The 22,395-nt window shown below is 39.8% G+C and overlaps 1 protein-coding gene across 3 annotated transcripts in view; it reads right to left on the minus strand.

The window, feature by feature from the left end:
• GFRA1 (GDNF family receptor alpha 1) overlaps window positions 1-22,395 on the minus strand; it is a 144,675-nt gene that overhangs the window by 49,723 nt on the left and 72,557 nt on the right. For all 3 annotated transcript variants that reach the window (XM_061372771.1, XM_061372772.1, XM_061372773.1), the window contains exon 4: window positions 4,952-5,291. In XM_061372771.1, coding sequence (XP_061228755.1) covers window positions 4,952-5,291 — 340 coding nt within the window. The remainder of the gene's footprint in view (window positions 1-4,951; window positions 5,292-22,395) is intronic.

Genomic DNA, 22,395 nt, shown 5'->3' on the forward strand with positions numbered 1-22,395 from the left:
AGAAATCAAGAGTGTCCCTGTTTTAATGTCCTTAACAGCATTACAAAAACTATGTTGTCGTCCTGGTTTTGCATACCCACAGCAAAACAATCATCTCAAGGAGCTGCCAGACTGCTTTGAGTGCCAAACTGATATAAATACCCTGGAGGGATGCAAATACAGCTCTGTTATACAGAACTGTATAATGCTACTGTATAATGTCCTTCATGAAAATATCTAAGCGTCGTTTTAACACATAAAGCTAGAGCCAGTCTCAGACTGAGCAGTGAGGCTTAGTAGTTGGCCAAGTGAATTGTAACTAGTATAACCTACAAGGCTGAGAAAGGGAGGTAGCACCTATGTTTTCCCTCTCATTTGCTGAATTACAGATGATCACTAGACTGTGGCAGAACACTGAGGGAGGAAAAGCACATATACAGAGGAGCAGGTGAGGAGGTACTGTAAGTGACCATAACAGAATTCAAATACGGAGAGGCAGTGAGAGTCAGATAATAACTGGGAGATCTGGAAAGAGGAGATGAAAGGAGACTAAGCAAGGGAAAGACTTGAGAAAAAAGGGGGAAAGTGAGAAAAATGAAAGAGAAAGAATAGAAAATTTGAGGAAAATGGCATAGTTCTTCTTCCCTTTTTCCACGCATTCCTCCCTGCTAGCTGTTAATGCTGGAACCAAAGAAGGGTCCCTCCTAACTCAAGATGCTGGGCTCTCCCTCTCCTACAGCAGGACAAAAAAGGCTGACCGCACATTCATAACATCTCATCACAGATTTGCCTACAGTGGTGAACCACCCTCTCTGGAAAATCTTATCCATGGGGGTGCTGTGTTTGCAGTCTCTATTGGTACTTGTTGCAGGAACAGCCCAGAACCACTTTTATGAACAGGTACTGGTATAAAGCACTTGCAGGTTAGCACATGTCTGATGGAAAAGAATCACAGATACAGTGACTCCCTTTCATGGTTACTTAGCATTGAAAATGTTCAACAGCATTTAAATAAGGAAAATTAACTTCTTGGCAAGTTTCTTATGTTTTCAGGAAACACAGCAAACAGCTGGGCTTTTGTTCTAGCTTTTACTGTGGATGAACTCTTTTATGCACTGATGAAAATGTTTGCATATCTTCACCCAGCATTCTTGTATCTGTAGAAGCAGATACCTTTCATACAGAATTGAATGGGTGCTTGCAATAAGATTTTGTCTAGTTTCTGGTCACCCATCCAGTCTATAGGTAAAAACGCACCAGTGAAAGCACATGTATAACGATTTAGCATTCTGAATACAGTGCTGAAAACACCCTGCTTGTATTTTTAGGGAGATGACCCATCTACTGAAACCTAATAGGACATTTCGTTATTATCCTTCAGACATTCCACGAGGAAAAGTTATTTAAATGCATGATGCAACCATTCTATCTGGTTTTCTTTCAGTATCAAATAGCTGTCGCCAGCAATGTGTGTTTTTCAGAGAACTAAAGGCAAAACACGAATAGTATTTATTTTAGGCGGGGAAAAAATGTCCAAACATCTGTCTTCTGGAATAAGTGAATAGATACTTTTTGGCTATTTTATCTTGAAAATGAGCCTCAATGATTTGATCAACTATTCTGAATATAGCAAATATGGAAGACAAGAAACATGCTGCTACTAGATCTTTATATTAACAAAAAATGTCTCATGTTATGCCGCCCTTCTCTGCAGACCTTTGCAGCACATGACTGGACTGATACCCTTCTTTTAATAAACACATGTCTGTGCCATTATCATTCTGGTCGGTGCCTTCTGAACATATCCAGGAGACAGAAGAACTATGGAAATTCAAGCCACAGATTATTAAAAGGACCAAACTAATGAATCACACTTTCATTACTCAAAGAAAATAGTATTTGAAATACCATCAAACGCAGTGGTGGCAAAAATGAAGCACCCTGGCCTCCTGCATGCACAGCAGAGTGCTATCTTTCAAGCCTGCCAGTCAACTTTCTGAAGTTTAATTAATTTAATTAATGCCAGAGACTCCAATTGGTTTCACAGGTGGAAATGGACTGGCATACAAGTAAAGGCAGCACAAAAATGATAGTGAAAGTGAACCATTCAGTATTCCGGTGAAGCTGGAAAATTAGGACTGTTTACATAAGCCAGAACTTATTTGCATTTCCTGACATTTCTAGTGTCTTTTTCCCTCAATTGAGAATTTATGTCATAAAACTGATAGAATAAAGAATGAAAGAGTGAAAAATAAGTAAAATGTCCTGCCATCTCAGTTAGTGGTATTTGCAGTTTGGCCAAATCCCTTTCCTGCTCTTAACTGTTTCAGATTCAGCGATATATGCATCTGGGACAAAGCTCTTAAAAGAGCACCCAAACCCAAATGTTTCAATACCTGTTTGCAGAGGTCCAGTTGATATTTTATACAGAGCATGGGCAGATTCATGCAACATTCAGAAACCATTTGTGAGTGTAATTTCAGAAACCCTTTAGAACTTGTCCCGCTTGTCTTAACCACCATTACAAAGCAGCTTTGATAGATGTAATAGGCACACAAATAATAGTTTCTAAATGACTCGGTTTCACAGTAGGCAGAACATATTCTCAAATTATTCTCCCATTTAGATACTCTTTCTGATTTCAAAATGAAGTAGAAGCTATGAGAGTTGGAATACTACTGACTACTCCTTTTAATTATTCTTAACATTTCTGGAATTACTATGAGGACTGATACTTATCAGTGCCAATACTTTCAATACCAGGGAGGAAGATCTCCCTCTTCTCTCTTCCCCTGCCCAAGACCCTGCCTTCCTGCAGGACAAATCACACCAACTCCCTCTAAGTGCACAAGTCACAGAGACAAAGCATCTTTCATCCTAAGGATAGGCTGGAACAGCTCTGCTGCTGATTCCTCCTCTCCATGTCAGGGAAGAGGGAATGTATTAAACATACTAACAGTTTAGACAGCCCAGGAGGTATTAACACCTACGCAAGATGACTCTCAGCAACATATCAAGCTTGCTTTACCTCCAGGCATAGAACCTAAGTGCTGCACTCACTGACTGAGCCGCAGACAGCTCTGGCCTTTGCCCACCCATTCCCCTGTACCAGTGCTGTCCCTCACCCTCACAGTCAAGGTTTCACTGAGCCTTGGAAGAGCCAAATGTCTAGTCATTTTGAAGCGAAAGAAGCCACAGGAAGGACCTGTAAAGAAACCATTTTTACCCCAGTGCTGGCTGCAACTTATGGCAATGGAGCAGAGATTTACTAGGCTTTCCTCCGCAGTATTGTAATGGAGAAAGCACACAACACCAGACTCATAAAGGCAAATTAAACAAAATGTCATTAAAAACTTAGCTGCTGAGACAACATTAGATCAAAGCTGACCAAAGGAAAACACAGTCATGAGACAAGTAATGGCATTAATTTAACTAAGTAATTCCTGAACGCAGCCTGAATAATAGCAAATCTTCCTATAAAATCCTGTCTCCCGTTTCATTGGCACTTACAGTGCAATGGAAGTTTGGCAGAAAACACAGTAAAGGCACTGTAACTCTACTAATTAACAGGACCTGTGTATAGGGAAGTCAATATGTATAAGCAAAAAGACCAATGACACAACATGGAAATGGAAAATAGGTACCTGAGACTACATGCATCCAGCTTTCATAAACTGCAATAGCATCAGCTATGACGGTGCTGGATGGAACTCACAGGACTAAAATGAGAACCCTGCTCTGATTTAAATAAGCTCTCATTCAGATCAGCAGGAATCTGGCTCCAAATTTCCCCTAAACCATCAAGGGTAGGGCACTGCTCGCCCCCTCACCTCTGAACAACACCCAGGCACATCTGAGGTGCTACAGGTAAATGTTTAAGATCAGCAGTGGACATCCTCATAAACAAACTTCAACATAAATATTCTACCAGGCATATGTAAATATGTACTAAGATTTATATCATCTATTCAGTGCCTCTGACATTTCACAATAGTGTTTATTTCCATACTTGTTAATTCACAGAACTGGGTAATCTACAAGGAATTTACATATTAGAAATGAGCAAGACTCTTGGGCATAACTTCATAAATATGACATTAGCATAGCAACGTTCTAATACAAACATACACAATGCTAAGTAGGACTAAAGCATTTCCTAAGGGCAAAGGAGGCCTTGTAGCCACTGAATGAGTGCTGTGTGACAGTCTGCAGGAAGCTCAATGATGGTGAAAGGACCCAGCCTGTCCTGCGAAGCAGTGCTCTGTGCTGCCTCCCCATCCTGAACACGCAGAGGCAAACAGGCTGGGAATTGGGTCAGAGAACCAATGACCCTCCAATTGTATCAGCCCAGCACCCTTGTCAGGGGAGGGAAGATAAAACAATTCCAAGGCCAAAACAGCTCTATAAGACAGTAGGATTTAGTCTACACATGTGGACTTCTTTTCCAATAAAGAAAAAACCCCACAAGCAGTGTATGACGACCATTTATAAACTCCAACATGTGGCCTATATTCACAACTGTTAGTGTCCACACTAATTTACTATTACAATGCAAACTAAAACATAATTTACGATTACAATGCAAATAAACCTCATTTATAATGAATCATTTTTTCTGTCATCTGGTCACTAATGGGACACAAAAATCATTCTGAGACCTGAAACACCATTTCATGGAGACACCAATGAGAAAAATGTTTCCAACAAAAACCTGTGCAATATAAACTGGAGGTTTAAAGATTCCCCCGTTACACGAGGGAGTAGCTGTGAACAGTTCTGGAGAAGGCACACACTGTAACTAAATGCAGGCTTTTGTTAGTCCGCTAAGGATGTCAGAGGCGTTTGCTTTTTCCCCTTGACTCATCCTTTTCCCTACTGGGTATTCTGACCCTTACTCCTGACAAATCCAGCTGTACCATAAAGTTCCTCTCTGGTGCCTCATTAATCACTCCCCTGCCATGTGCTATCTTACCTGCAGATGTAATTCTTCTTGCAGGATTCTTGTAAATTCAGGCAGTTTGGTTTCTCCCTGTCCTCATATGAACACACAGGAACAATAGTCTGCCGTCTCCTTTCTGTACAGGCTACGTCTCGACAGGAGCAGAAGAGCATCCCGTAGCTGTGCTTTGGGGGGACTTTGTCAAAAAATAGCCGGAGGGCCTTATGACACTTCCGCTTGTTACAGATTTCATTAGACGTGCTGCTGGTGCAGGGGGTTATGTAAGCAGATCTGAACCTCTTGCAGGTATCATTTAGGTTGCAAGCTTTTGCTGCATCCAAGCAATTGTTCCCCTTTGAAAGTACTGGCTCCACTAGAAAAAACAACACAACAGCAGTAAGAAACGCGGCACATTTATACGTCGGTTTGATGTTTTTTTCTGTTTGTTTCACTGTCAATGAGATCTTGATTAATATACTTGTCACATGTACAACCCTCAGCACCAGAAACTGCAACCAGTCCTTAAGTTTCTTAGGGTAATGGTTTAACAAGTAAGCGAGAGCACAGGCATGCGTTAAGAACAGAATGCTGGCAAATAAATGACCATTACACCGGGCAGGCTGTACTTCATCTTGTAGCAGACATGCAGGATGAATACGGGGTAACACCTGGCCTCAATAAAAAGCTATTAAAACCGTTGGTAAGTTGGTTGGGATACGTTTAGCCTATCACACACGAACACAGCAAGTGGGCTTCTGACTCTGGTTTTGTATGGCTCTGACATTTCTTATTTTCTCCTTGAACCGTATAAATGACATTCAGCGCCTACAACAAGTAACAATATTTAAATGTAATTCATGTACCCTGCAGAACTAAAAGCCACATGCCTGTTACTATAGCTTTTGAGGTATGAGAACAGCCCACCCAGGCAGAAAGGGAAGCAGGTGCAGCCCTATGACTGTGAGATATCTAAGGCCACCCACAAGGCCTGTAAGCTCCACACTTAGTTAAAGACACTTATATGAGATCTATAGATGCCACCTGAACCCTGGAAGTTTTACAAGTTTACAAGTTTTGAGGAAGCTGATGTAGAATTAATAAGTAACTGAAAAAAACCCAACCCATTCTCCCCTACAAGAAGTTACAGAAAAAAATTAAACTCAGATAAAAGTTAAGGCTATAATTACACATTCAATTTTGCAATACTTTATCCAGATATTAAAACCCAATATATGCTTTGGTTGAAAATGAAGGCAACTGGAATTAGAATGCAAAATTCAATTAAGAATAATTGTAATGCTGCTCTGGATATTAGGAATGCCAACATCACAGATCTAAGAAAATACATTAACTTCCCATTGCTGCAGATTTTGCAAGCTGAACAAAACACTTTGTAAATAACTAAAACTCTGCAGCAACCTCCTAGGGAGGTTTGGCCAAACGTAAAACATCTCCAATGACCTAAAGCTCTGAGTTTCTCTTAGAAACCTTTCTTAACAGATATTCCAGCTTTTCCTATAAACTCAATCCAAGGCCCTTCTACAACTCAATGCCACTCCACTGCATTCTCTTACTATGCCAATGCCCATTCCCATATCAGGACATCAACTTTTTCTGGTTTTCCATGGCAGGAAGAGAAGATGCAGCCTGGGGGATGCTCTGCGCTGAGGTACTGTACTTGCTTGAACTGACTGTGTCCAAGATGGGCCTTGGATGCCAGCGTACACTCAGCATTACAGAGCTATACACATATATACACCTCTGCTCCTCCACATGCCTTAACCATGCCACGTGCAAGGTCCTACACCTGGGTTGGAGCAATCCCAGGCACAGCTACAGGCTGGGCAGAGAACAGATTCAGAGCAGCCTTGCAGAGAAGGACTTGGGGGTGCTGGTTGATGAGAAAATGAACATGAGCCAGCTCCAGTGTGAGCTCATAGCCCAGAAAGCCAACCGTATCCTGGGCTGCATCAAAAGGAGCGTGACCAGCAGGTCGAAGGATGTGATCCTGCCCCTCTACTCTGCTCTCATGAGAACCCACCTGGAGTATTGTGTGCAGTTGTGGTGTCCTCAACATAAAAAGGACATGGAACTGTTGGAACAAATCCAGAGGAGGCCACGAGGATGATCAGGGGACTGGAGCACCTCCTGTATGAAGACAGGCTGAGAAAGTTGGGGCTGTTCAGCCTGGAGAAGGCTGCATGGAGACCTCACAGCAGCCTTCCAGTACCTGAAGGGGGCCTATAGGGATGCTGGGGAGGGACTCTTCATTAGGGACTGTAGTGATAGGACAAGGGGTAATGGGTTCAAACAAACAAGGGAAGTGTAGATTGGATATAAGGAAGAAGTTCTTTACTGTGAGGGTGGTGAGGCACTGGAATGGGTTGCCCAAGTAAGTTGTGAACCCTCCAACCCTGGCAGTGTTCAAGGCCAGGCTGGACAGAGGGGGTTGGAACTAGATGATCTTAAGGTCCTTTCCCACCCTAACTATTCTGTGATTCTGTCCAGAAATAACGCAACGCATAAGTAGCATTAGATTTGTTTTTCACTGTAGTAATATACGGCAACTACCTTCAGGAGGTTCATACATTTAACCTTTGCACATTTAACATTCACGCTCCAAGTCCTTCCCAATCTTGCACAATAAACTTCTTGCACAATAAACTGCAACTTTTTGCTTCTTACCTTCATAAATTACAGAATTATAAACATGCGACATTTAACAGAGCCAAGCATTTCTTTCAGTAGCAGCCTCCCACAGATCAAGCAACACCAGATGCAGCAGATATCCAAAATACAACCCTCTCAGAAAATTGTAACACTTCTATATAAAATGTTGTACTACATTAACATCCACTATAATCTTAACTATGAACTTGCAAAGTTTTTTCTTAATACAGTATATAGAATTATATGTTTAGTACAAATATAATTACTATGTAATCTGCTGGGCATATAATTATGCAATATATGAATAGCGCCTGCTAATTACTGTGTGATTGCAGAGTAATTACATGGTTATTTGTGCCTGGAGTCAACTGCTGAATTCCACTCTTCAAAACAAGATTCTGTGGAAGAGCTCCGAATGGGGCATTGCAATATGAACAGACACCAGCTTGCTCTGTGATACATTATAAAGCACGCTTTAAAGAAAAACCAAGACGTAATAAAGAGCCTCTTTGCTGATAATCATAGATATTATTTCCATTAAGGGTCCAAACTGTAGCAAATGTTGCTACAGAATTAAAAAGCACTGTGAATATGAACACCTCAAAAATCAAAAGAGACAGGTTAATCAATCTCTTTAAAAAGTAGAGCAGAAGCCAATTCACTGAGCACAAACAGCACTGAAAGTTATCTTTGATAAAAGCTGAATTAGCTGCAAATTGTTCACAAACAAGTTACACATACTCACATCATTCATGCAATTTATATATACCCAAGACTCACATTCCTCTACATGTCAACTTTGAACACGGATCACAGGATTTTTTTTGGTTGTTTTTTGAACTAGCCCTGGCTGTAACATGCCACTTGCCTTACCTATTTTGAAACATATGTCCCCAGGTATTGTTTCTGGCATATATTGAGCATCACATTATACAAATGATTTTTACCCTTAAAAACCAAGACTATATACAACATGCACCAACTGCATTTGAGTGACATGAAACTACCTAAACCACCTCTTCTCATTAATACCAACTTGTCCCGAGGTTTTAAACCATATTTTAATGCAAAATTTCCAACCCAGAACACACTCGATCCTTTATTTATTGCAAAAGTACAACATAATTATTCCTAAATCCTGCAGTAACTACAACAGTTAACCATACTGAGAGTGTTCCTGAGGATTACTTACTCAGCAGTAATGCATAAGGTCAAAATTTCACCCAGCTTCTGTTCTGCAAAGCTTAAATTATTAAGACAGGCAGGAGTTTGGCTCTTACTAGGTACTGACTACGTTAAGAGCAAATGGATCTAATCCTGAGCTACTTTTTCTGCCAGCATCCTTTGGGAAAGGTTTGTGTAAGGAGATCCTTCCTGAGTTCCCCCCCTCTAGGGACACTTGGATACGGATAGAGGGAGATCAAAGCAGCAGCCCGGGACAAGTAACGATTTCTTCCCATCACCATTTCCAGTCCCAGAGCTTCCTCTCTCCAAAGTCTGCTTTGCCTTGGGCCCATTCTGGAAATCTCTGCCAAATCATGCAGCTTTCCACTCCTGCCAAATCACTGCCGACTGAAGTAAGTTACTTCCAGGCAGGTGATAAGTGATGCCTCATGCCTGTGTGTGAGGCACCGGTTCATACCCATGGCAAGGGGCCCAACAGCAGCTGAGAGCTGCTTTGCTGCTATGGGTGCTACCCTGATGTGGTGCAGGCAGAGTCATGGAGGTGCTGCCTTGGTGGGAAAGCAGCAGTTCCAATACCCATAGAGGGGATGCCTAAAAGCATACTCTACCAGAAGTTTGTTGTACACTACATGCCAAAACTCTGGGGTAGCAGGAACTGGCTTACTGATACTAACTTACCTCTACCTGGATCACTGGCCCACAGCTCTTCTACTGTACATGTAATATGTGCATGCAAGCTGAGAAGTATCTTTCTGATAAATTTTAGTGATGAAAAAGCAGGCCTCGTATTACAGTATAAGGTGCAACCACTTTGATGTTAGCTATTTCTGAACCCCCCTCTCCCTGGCCCAACACTGTTACAGATGCAGTGGTTCTGGACTCTTGCTCCCATAAACACCAGAAAGCGACAGCCAAACACTCCTGTCTTTTATCCAGAGATGTTTCTGAAGTTTTAATAGGATTTTCCCTGCCCAGTGTGATCTTCCTTATGCTTCACCCTCTTTCACAGACTCTTCACCTTAATTTTTCACCTCTCTTGCATTTCCATTTCATTTCTGCACCTACTGAGCCTTTGGCTGTCTCCTCAACTCCTGTTAACACCATGGCGGACAAGAAGGGATTCTCAGTGGATATTGGGTGCTTCTTAGTCATGCTCCCACTAGATGGAAAGAGCAAAAGGACTACTACTTGCTCTATAACATTCTTACTAAACAGCAAAATGGACACTTAGTTTTCCATTTTCTTACAGCACATAAAAAGCAATTTACTGAAGCTGCTATTTAAAATTACCTTTACTATTTGCAAGTAATTAGCATTAGTAGGTTTTCTAAGTGTTTTAGTGAAGGGACTGCTGTAAAGAGAGCGATAAATGTTAATGTTATGGAAAGCAAAATTACAAAGTGATAGAGGTGACCACATGGGTATGGGCCTACTCCAATACAGACACAGAATATGGCATATAGGAACCAAAAACTGACCAGAATAAAGAGGAGAATCACGATCCCACTTTAACAAAAGTACTGCCATGGGGCTCACCAAAGTACTTCTGCTTTATAAGAAGAGCAGATTAAAAAATAAGGAAATCATGGGAAATATTGTCATCTGCATTTTAATGGATTCAAATAAGCTACCATTTTCCTGGACAAATTATTTCTAATCCCAAATGGCAAAGAAAAACCGAGTCATCCCTGAGACATCATGAGACTGATATACATACATATTATTCTGGGGTTCTACTTGTTTTCTTGCTCATCAGCATTTAGAGAACAGTCAGGCCTACTTCAGACCTTTTCCATAATCATAAGCAGGTGCTTTACCTTTTAAATTGAAGACAATACAGTCTCAGCTATAACCAGGGCGACAACATTTGCACTGCTTAGTATGAACCAACAGTTTATTTGGAAGTGTTCATCACTCAGCAACCATGTTATGAATAACTGCTACACCCTAAGTCTTTTTCAAAACATCCTGGCCCTTGTTTTTATGCGACTCCACTGGTGAATCATCAGTCGGGATCTAGAAGGCTTTGGTTCAATGCCACCCTTAACATGGAGACTCAGAACCACTGTTCTCATTTCCCAGAAGGGTTCTCAAACCATCTCATTCTAAAGTGTTTTCAGGAAGTTACACAGGAAAACAGCGCATGTAGAGAGAGCACGATGCTTCAGGCCAAGGATGAGAGCTCTCCCTGGGAGGCAGACTGCTGGGTTCTGGCCTGCACCCAGGAAAGAGAGTTGTTTTTCTTGCAAGAGCAATGCCTGGAAACCAGGATTCCCTCCCTGAAGATGACTCCCTTAATTGTAAGCCTGTGGAGGCGTGATCCCACTTGTGCTCTCTTCTTCTAATCCCCTCTAAAAATCATAACCCTTTCCATACTACAACTCCTCCCCTTCCTTCCAGACCAAGCTACTGCCTAATCCATAGAGTACCCTCCCAGGCTTTGTGAAAACCCACAGAGAAGAGCAGAGAGCAAAGGCATCCCACTTCCTCAAAGACTATTCTGTTTGCAAACTTAATGACTAAAGCATCATGACATCTTCTGCTGGGTGCCCATTAAAAGACAAGCTGCCCTCTACTCACAGAAGCATACATTGATTGTTGCATGGACAGATGCACCTGCCTGAGGATGTGAATCCGGCCTCTCCGGTCCAAAGTCCTCCAGCAAATCTCAGTTTCTGTATTTCTTATTGTCCATCTACACATTTATTGTGCAGGGGGGTTTTGTTAGTGGGTTTTGATATTTTCGCACAGTATTCCCTGTGCACTTTCTAAGGGTTCTGAGCACCTTGCTAAGGATTTTAGATATCACCTGGAAGCAGAGGCTCCTGACTTTTAGGTGGATAAATCTATATCTTGGTCTGTTCTTGGAAGTTTAATTCTAAGGAGGCCACATGCCCTATTTACTGCATTTTGCACTGCCCAAGGTCAACACTGAATGTGAGCTCTTACAACACGGACTCTTGTCTCCATTTACAGTTAGATCCTGCTACCTTTAGCTGACCATTTCCTGGTGCATTTCATAGACATTTCAGATAAAGATGGCAAGAGATTGCAACTTCCATGCTGCATATGTGTTGATGAGAAAGGGGAGAAATGGTGTCTTAAGATTTCCTTTGGTATTTCCACTATTTTATGGGGAGGAATGTGGACAGGCTGAGCAGAAAACTCAAAGGTGGCTGAGCCCTGTGGACAGAGACATCTGCTGAGGGACATCTGCTCAACTCGCACATTATCTAAGAGGAAAGCCTTATAACCCTACAGTGAACTGGTTTAAAGTTTTGTTCCACAAAAGCAGGAAGGGAGAGGAAACTCTGCTCCCCAGAGCTAACAACATTGAGGTCTGCTGCTGAAATTCCTTCTGTCTTCACTCACATAAATATCCTGATCTATCACCTTCCATTTCTGCTACAAATCTAATGAAAGGTTATACCAGGGTCCCTAGCTTTCCACATGGCACTGAGGACAGCAGTTCTGCGTTATATTCGTGCCAGCACAATTAAATCAATTTTATTCACTAGAGTTCTTCTGAACTGTCAATAATCTAAGTTGAAGAATTTGGTTCTTTAATGCTTTTACTTCTTCTCTCCAAGGTATATCATGTAGGAGACAGAAACATACAAATAAAACCAGAGGCTGCTAAACAAAGAAACTTCCAATTGTTGCAAACTAATCCAGCCACTGTTACTCACATTACTGCACCAATTATTTCAGTTCTGACATAAAGAGTTTTGGGGTGTAAAGGTCATTTTAACATATCTACAATGCACTAGCATTTGGCATGGATTATGCATGACTAGGACCATATACAGAATATATTTTTTCTGAGGGAATGATCTCGGTCATCCCATACACAATTCATGCTCTGTATTGAGTCAAAGGCTGGTTTTGTGATGTGGAAGGCTATTACCACAGTTTCAGCTGGGTTCTTCTAATTAATTTCCCCGTAAAATATGAGAGAAAATGTGATACTGCATATGCTCTCACGTTACACAGTTCAGTATTTTATTATTAGCTTAATTCTAAGTCAATATAATTGAGAAAGAACTAACACACATGGAAATACAGAATAACCTGAGAAAATAGGCAAACCTACATGGTTGCCATGAGAAGTGATTTACTGCATGCAAGTTCTCAAGACACAGTAAGGGACTGTTTACCAAAGTCATGTCAATTTACAGGGCAACTTTCAGTATTTCTTTTTATTACTGCAGAATTGAATTCACAACTTGTTTCCTCTTTTCCTCAGACTTGATTAATTACCATGTTAACATAACTACTGTTCTCTGGCTTATAATGGGCTCCCTCTAAAGTGCTGCCCCAGCAAAATAAACCAGGAGAAAGCTTCTAGCTCTTTGCTCTAGCATTTCAGTCCTTTCTAATCTCACTATTTTTCAAATTTATGTTCCATTCCAATAAAGCTTGTGTGAATATTATAGCAAATCAGATAACACAAGGTTATGACCCTTGTAATTGATCCTTCAAGGTTCTTTTTGCCTTTTTTCCAGTTGACGTGGTAAAAATTACATTTACATGTGCTTGTTGACACTTGAGAATTCTCTTTGTTGGTCATATACACTGTTTCAGAGAGATCACATTACATAATGATGTATTTCTAGAGCTTTATTTCTTCTATACCTACAACCCCATTAAGCTGTAAGCAAACCTCCCGCAGGGCTGTAAGGCTACAACTATCAAGGGGGCAATGCTCCTCCTATACTGTTCAGAGGCAGTACTGCTGGGGAAAATACCATGTGAGGGTACAGGGTTAAACATCAGCTACTATTTTCAAGTATTTTCAGATAAATGAAAGCAGCTTAAAATAAAAAGTTGTATTTCCATTTGTATAGAAGTACACATTTTATGAACACAGACCACGTGTGAGGCACTAGAAATCAGTTATCTGTAGCAATGGTTTCTGCACCATATGACCACAGGAATAAAGTGATTAATTGGACTGTCTCAGTAAATGCGACCATTATGCTTTTAATTAACCTTTTAAACCTCTTGCACCTTTTGGTTTTGTTATACATTAGATTTTTGCAGTTTTCCAGTTATTACGCTTGACTAAGCTTAAAACAATGCAGAGTTCTCTTAGAAAGATAAGAAAAACAATTCAAACAGCTCTTACTGGTGCTAATAGGAAAATACCACTGATACTGTCATCATAAGGATAGTCATAAATCAGGTGGAGGACAGACATTCTGAACTCTGTGGCTATGTTCCCACCTAATTTTTGTTTTGGCAGCACACTGTTATTTAATGGCTCTGGCTACCAGGAAACTAGCTTTTGAAAATTCTTTCTCAACCTAGTTATAATTACTCCATATAAATCATACAATGATCAATTATAATAATCTTAGCTTCATCCATTATTTAAACATAGCATTTGAATCTACACAGCAGGAGTGCAGGAAATTCCAAAGTCCTTTCTGTGCTCACTAACAACTGATTTATTCCTGAAGTCATGCCAGTTACAGAAAAGAAGAGGCCAGATACGCTCTCAGCTACGATACCCAAACCTGAAATAACTAGATTTTGGACAAGGAAAGGTTCTTGGCTCTGAACACAGTATTTTTAATAACCACACTAGCTTCAACATGAGATTTTGCTTTACACTGGTGCACCAAAATCAGAGTTCTACAGTTACACGCTCTGACAGCACAGTATATTCTTACTTCAAAATGGCCTAGATCTTTCTCATATATATGCACACAGATTTGTATAAATGTGTGTATATGTATACAGAATGTTTCAATAGCATTTGACTTCATGTCTCAGTCTAAAGTGTAGCTACTAATGTATTTATTAATAAGCATGAGAGTCCAAATGTTTTGGTCTCACTTAAGGTGATAGCTGAGTTCAGGGTGATACAGATGAGAAGTCTGATGGAAGGAGGAAAGACACTTAAATATTTTCACAAAGACTCAGGTAAAACATCCAAACATTTTTCAGAAGAAAAACAGACTATAACTAGGATTTCAAGCCAGTAACGAGGAATTTTAGAGCATTTTAATAAACCAACTATGTATTTTCAACCCTGTGAAACATTAACCTTACGATTATTACTTTTTTTGTATCTTGTCCTATGTCAGTCTCAGCCATAATGAAATGTCATAACATGTAAACACAGGGTCTGTTTTGTGGTTTAATATTTTGAAGTTTTCCAACACATATTTTAGTGTTTCAACTACATGCCAAGAATTGCTTTGTCAATAAAACTGTATTTTTCTGGTTTACTTTTTTTCATTTCATTAAATAATAAAACTGTTAAAATGTGAGAAACAGAAGTTATACTACACATAATTTTATTTAATAGAATATATTAAAAATGCTATTTAAATATTAATATATTTAATATTAAATATATAAAAGAACAAAGTGGTGCTTTTGCACATACAGAACCACGCTTTTCTTAACATCAAGAGAAACAGTAATAGGTGAACCAAAGAGAAAAAGGTCAAAGGTGGGAACGTGAATGCTGTCTGGCCGAACAGGAAAAGGGCAGAGAAAGCCCTCAACCTGACCTATAAACACACACACAAATGGACATAACTCCAACAGCACAAACAAAAATGCAAATCCATATGTCCAAATTGGGGCATCACATGAAACTTGTCCATGGACAAAGCACAAGCAGAGGCTCAGCAAGTGGTGCATAAGTAAAAATTAATGTGTAGGATTTATTTCATTCTACTTTTTAAAATAAGATGTGAATATGACCCACAGCAAGTTTTTTTTCACAAAAGAAAAACCCAGCTCTTCCTCAGAAGTCTAACTGGAACTCCATTTGGCTCGTCAGATGGGTAATTGCACAGTAAGGGAACCAAGGAACTTCAGCTGGGCAGTTCAGTTTGCCAAAGCCCTTCAAAAACTTGCAGCATTTAGATTTGAGCAGAGAAAGCAGGAGAGCTTGTCAAAGCAGGAAGGAAGTTCTAGAAAGACAAGACCTCATACAGGATAAAGCTAGTCTTAGAATCACAAGATTAGAAAGGATTTGTAAAGTAATCCATGTTCCTACCCCACAGCAAGACCAGCCACAGACAGAACAAAGCCTGGCTGATGCTGTCTTAGGTGTACCCAAGTCCATGGGACCAGAGGGTATGCATGCATAAGTGCTCAGGGATCTGGCCAATGTCACTGTGATGCTGATCTCCTTTTCACAGGTGTTGGTGATCAGGGGAACTTACTGATGGCTGGAGTAAAGCAAATGTCACAGATAACTTCAAGAAGGGCAAACAGAAGGATACATGGACTAACAGGTGGGTCTGCCTCAGCTGCAGCAATGATCATTGAGCAAGCCCTCCTTAGAGCCATATGCATGCACATAAAGGACAGCAAGGTGATGAAAAACAGTCAGCATGGATTTATCAGGGTCCAGTCAGGTCTGACTGCCTTCATGGAGATGACTGGTTCAGTGGACAGAGGAAGAGCACAGTGTCACTTTACATTGACTTTAGCAAGCCTTTTGGAATAGTCACCCAAATTAATCCTTGCAGTCAAAATGGAAAACCAGTTTGGACAGGACTACAGGGTGGAAGTCGTATTACTACTCTGCTTTGCATGAGATCTCAATGACCTCCAAAGGTTTCTTCACACCTTAATTATTTGCCTAATCTATGCTTAACCTGTTTTTCAGTAATTCCACAGCCTCTCCAAAGAGCATTCCATTATTCTGTATGCATCCCATTAAAACCTTTTCCTGGTACCTAATCTATTCCAGCAACATAATTCCTTGTTTCCTTCCTAATTTTACTCCTTTTCTCTTAACAATAGCTTTTTGATTCCTCAAAGACCATCATTCTCCACTCCTCTTTTAAGCTAGTCCTCCCCAGTCTACTAATTCTTTCTTCACAAATTTTGTTTTCTAGATATCTTCACAATTTTATTCTCAGATTAGAGAAAAAAAGAAGATTAGCAAAACAATTCATAGACCACGAGCTCCTATATGAGTTGTACTCAGGATATTGCTACAGACAGCCATAACCTGTTAATTCAAGAGTTGCTGAAGCATAGCTTACTCCAGCCTCAAGCAATACCAGTGGAGGTAGGGACGGTTTACACGCACTGACTCTCTACAGCAGGAGTATATATTAGCTTATCTATGACAGCAGCTTGCTCCTGATGGTTGTAACCTGAAAAAAGAATCGAAGTATGTAAGACCTTAGTAGAAAAATTATCCTGCTTATTCTGTAGTATTACTCTTTCAGAAGGAAAATCAAGAGAGGACAGGGGGCTGAAGAAGTGATTGTGAATTGAATCTGACAACAACAGCTGATGGGATAAATTGGGAGATATCTGAAAGCAGGGAATGGGGAAAGAGACTCTCACCAGCGTAACAAGATGAAAGCTCTGCCTTCTCTAAAGCTCTCCTGCAACTCCTATCAGGTAGACACAGATGTCTCTATGGTCACGACAGAAGTACATTAGCACAAGTAAAAGAATTGTCTACAATCACAGTGAAAGCAGCAGTAACAGAAACGGGACAGATGCTCTATTAATTGACAGCAGCAGTAGGGGTGGGGTGAAGGATGTCATCATGGCAGCAGGGAGAGCAATAGTCAGAGAACAGCAAAAGTCACAGCAGCTGTGGAGGCACTGAATCACCCCCTCCTTTCCTTGATGCTATGAAAACCATTTGGGGCAGTTATCTGGCCTATCTACCAAACAATATGAGCCTCATTCCATTAATCCACCACCAGCTGCTCTTCTTTTCTCTATCAGTTGGTCCCAATGCAATCCTGCTGAATACAAATAAATTCAATGTAATGTGAAGAGGGCAACTCTGGTACCTCTTGTTTATTCATGGATTTGCTGTAGATCAGCTTCAGGAAGTGTATAAAAGCTGCAATCACTGTGATGCTGCTCGCTTCAACTTAAGTCTGCTAAGACTTCAAAAGCCAATGATCAAGGACATTCTGTATCGAGGCAGGTGAGCTTAATAGAACAAGAAAAATAAGAGACTTTGGAAATAAGTAACTCACCTGATACTGACTTAGAGATTATGATGGTCACAGCCCTACCATGTGTTCAGGAGATAAAGCAGTACAGAGTCAAGGTAAGGTAGCTGTTTATGATGTATGTCACTTACCTACATGCAAGTGGGAGTTTATTAACTTGAGATCATTATGTTATAAATTAGACCACAATAATAATTAGACCACCACCTACTGTCTACTATAAATTACTTTTCATTTCCACTTATGCCATGTATGACACTTTGCAATAAAAAGTTTCTTTCCGATTTGTCTTTGTTGCTCTGGTCTTTTCCCTGTTCTCCCCTGATCCCTCTTCCTGAGCTAGTCTGGTTTGCCTTTACCTACCACTTATAAATGTCCCAACTTCTCTTCTTCTTTCCAAATCAAAAATTTAGTTCTGTCTCTTTTTAGAGGTGCTGCCCCTATGCCTCAGCTGTCAGTTATTTAGTGTCCAGTCTGAAGCCCACAGAACACAGTATTTTGACTTCCATTTGCTTTGCTAAACTCTAGATCCAGGTTTTATGCCCCGACTTAGCCTGTGCTCTAAACCCGTTTAGATCAACTAAGCATTTGATTAAGTGCTATCATGAACTGGGCATCAGTTTAGACTCTCCTTGGCTCCCTTTTTAACTCTAAAATATATACGGATCACTCTGACTTTTGTTTAATGTACGTGTTTACAAATATGTGAATGCACACATGTAGAAGTGAAAACAACTGAAAGAGGCCAGTGTTATACTAAAATTAATTATTTCAATGTTCAAACACTAAAGTAAAATGAATGTCCTCCTAATTAGTTAAAGTGATCCTCACTAAGTAAAATGACAACACTATTTACATTTAAATAGTCTGTTTTATTCAGAGTCACTTCACACATACACGCACTACTGAATTGCAGCCAGTTCTGGAGTGGAGAATTGTATTTATGCAGCACTAGCAACACTGTCCAAGAGACACTGGAGGAACATGGATAAGAGATGAACTAAGAGTGCATAATACTCCTGTAATCAGAACTAGAACACTTACTCAAATCACTATTATTACTTTTTTTCAATGTCAGCACTCCTGCTCAAGAAAAAAGTGAGTGTTACTGATGCTGGGAATTCAGACCATCAGACTTTCCAACTCACAACCTGCTGAGACACTTGTGCCATATTGACCTAAATGGATGGTTTTGAAATACTAATTCACTGGTATTAACAATATTAATCACATTCCCTTCATTGCAGGTGCAGCCAGTACAGCGTTGCAGATAGCTGTACAGTGGTAGAGCCATTCCTCTGGCACATAACACAGCCCACCGATCACTATATGATGTGGTAATAGGAAGACTACAGCTGCCTGAACTTGCTTGCATAAACATAGCTCTCGTTTATGGCACTTGCTCTGACGTTCTGTGTCACTGAAGCCATGGATGTGAAATGGGTTCAGAGCCTTTTTATTGTTAATTTCTGTCTGGAAACCCTGATGTTTAACCAAACTGTGCAGAAAACTTTGGTGAGCTTCAGTTTCCCGTTTTTCTCTACCCGTTTTCTTGGAGAATGGATTGCAACACTTAGGAAAATCCTGGCAGTACTTGGAATGAGTGCCCCTCACAAACAGGTTGATAGGAGTTTCTTCTTATTCCTGTTGGTAATAAGAGATTTAACAGAACCCTATGTGTATTTGCTCTTTCTCTGTATTTACAGGCTGCTCCGTACCCATCAAATCCAAAGCAGTTTGCCTATATAACTACTGATTAGTGTCAACAACAGTACTTTTACTTTTGAATATACTTACAAATGCACATATTTAGCTAAAATGTGGTATTCAGATTAAGCCTGGGACCTAAACTAAACCTACATCTTGAAGCTACTGATGTTCTAAAATTATTGTAATGTATGAGAGAGACATAAGATAACAAAAAGCCCAAACCACCCAAACAAGCACAACACATAGAAGCTCCGAGTAGGGAACAGAATCTCAGAATTCACTATACATTGGATACCGCCATGCACATGCATTTCTCAGTCAGCAACAACTCTTGCTCTCCAAGGCACTGTACAACTGTGAAACTTAACACACGTCCGATTAAGCGCACAGCCAATACGATAGTACAGTTTCCTCTGTAATTCAAGAGTGTAAAAAAGATTAAGAACACTACTGAAATCAATGCCAAAACTTCAAATAAAAGGAATTATGATTAACTGTTAAAGGTACAATAATGTAGAAAGGAAAGATATCCACAGTACAGAAGTGCTCCAATAAACAAATAATGTACAAAAGTCCCACATATATGACATTTGAAGAACAAAACTATCCATCAATGTCTTGGCATGGATCGATCAAACAGAATGCTACTGCCGAAAACCTAATAGTATGATGGTAATAATGTAGCCATAAAGCCTCTACTCTATAATTGACTGCTTCCACTTCAAGCTAACATGTCTAAAAGAGTGACTAATGTTCACCTGAAAATTTCACAGGCATTGAATGACACTCAGCTCACCTCATGCTAGTCTCCACAGATTGCTTACGCTGGGTAATTGTTGAGGGACATGAGCCAGAGGGGAAATAGTCTACTTAAAGAAGGAAATTTTATATGAAGAATGGCATGATAATCTCAAAGGAAAATACACAGTTTCTTTCTGACTATAAAACACAATTGAATACTTTACTTCAGCCAACACATTCCTTTCCTAAAGCAGAAGCATCAGTAGCAACTCCATAAATAGTGCAGAGTAGGTTTCATATTTCAAACAGGTATTTAAACTTTCAGCAATGTATTAAGAAATACACTGTATGCCTTCAAAAATTATAGGCTATGTTCTTTGAATAAAGCACGTATTTTTGAGAATTTACAGATAGATTGTATGCTTTGGTCAGATTTTCCTCTGGTAGAGGGGGAAATAACGCAACTTCACTGAAATTCAATGCTTAATTGATGTTACGAAACTAAACAGAACTATACACTTCAGTGACATGATCCATGTTTATAACTTCTGTGATCTCACAGATCAGGTTATCTTAAAACCACCATAAGCTAACATGCAGTTTATTTAGTTGTAATTCAGGAAATTAAGGTGAACTTAAGCACATTTTTCTCCTTTCCTGAATGGAAAAAAACCAAAACCCCAAACCCAAAAAACCTGAAAACCTGAAGAATCAGTTTGGGATTTTTAATTTTTTGAGGCCAGAATGAAAAATGTAAATTTGCTTTGTAAGTTTCACTGCAGATAAAAATATATTTATAATTAGAATGTTTGGCACTCTCTAATGGACCATGAGCGTAAGTCAAATCGCTCTGCCGCCTTTGATATATACTTAAACATAATTGGCTAGTCTTAGTGATGTATTTTTAAAGAGCTACCTATTGATTAATAATGTTTCAGTATTAATATAACCACTTTGTGTGGATCAAGAAACATCAATAGCAGAAGCCCATATTTATCTGCAAATTAACTGGATATAGATTTGTTGCTTTAAGCCAAATGGGGTGCATTCACCCATTATTTTCTAAGAGAGATGAAATAACTGTAAGGGTGAAAGATTAAAGCAAAACTTGGTTTTATATTTTAGCTTCATACAATGGATAAAGTTAATGGGTTTTAATGCACAAAAAGAAAGGCTGCAAGAGCAAAACTTCGTGACAGAGTAGTTTTGTATTTTGGGGCCTTTTGCTCATACACTGAACAAAATGAAACTTATAGTACAGAGGTGGGGTTTCTTTTTTTTTCTTTTTTTCCTTTTAAATCCAGTTAAAAATGGATTAAACCAGTAAATGATCTTGTAATCTGATCCATATAGCCAGAGCTCTTACAGTCACAATCATCTCGCTGTCACTCAACAGGCTCCATAAGGACACAGAGATTTGTCAATTTAAAGAGGTACCTGAAAATAATACCTTGGCCTGCATGTGGGAATCCATCACACAAATATATGAACATGAAACATTGCTTGTAGATGAAAGTTATTTACCCAGGACTACAGTGTATATTCAAACAGTGTATGTAAATGCGTGAGAAAAACCTGATAATTTCCATGGAAAATGGCAGGAAAAAGTGCATTGTGCCTTCCTACTGCAAACACTAATGAATAAATTCAGGAAAGCCCCACTGTCAAGTATTATATCAAGCAGTTCAAAACCTGTATGGTGCTGTGAAATCTTGACAATATCAAAGAAACTCAAGGCAGAAAGAACTGTAATGGCTACGTAGTTCATCCTCCTGTAGCAGGCCAAACTCAGTCCATCCTCTGCAAAATGTCTGTCTGTATCTCCCAGTAAAGAGGATGCTACAGCCCCCAGCATACTATGTACAATGCCTTGTTATCCTTAGATTTCTTTTCCCTAATATCTAACCTAAACATCACATACTACAATTCAGACCAATTGACAATTACACTGTCACCAAGGATATTAGACTGCTTTGACATTTGTTCTTAATGAATCAACACTGACCCTCCTTATCACCTTACATCCCCTAGATGCTTTTAAATCATTTTTTTTTAATACCCTATTCTATCATCCTTCTAAGCACAGAGGTTGGGAACTGGATCGTAATTCCCTGGCCTTTTTCCTAGGTTTATTTCATTGATGGCATGCGTGTATATATATCTCTCTTTTTTTAATAAGATAGGCACTATGTTAGTACTTTTCCTCTCCCTCTG

The sequence above is a fragment of the Neopsephotus bourkii genome, unplaced genomic scaffold (genome assembly GCF_033783945.1).
Source record: "Neopsephotus bourkii isolate Nb327-2 ecotype Australia unplaced genomic scaffold, CSIRO-AGI_Nbou_v1 NB_1615, whole genome shotgun sequence".
NCBI lineage: Eukaryota > Metazoa > Chordata > Aves > Psittaciformes > Psittacidae > Neopsephotus > Neopsephotus bourkii.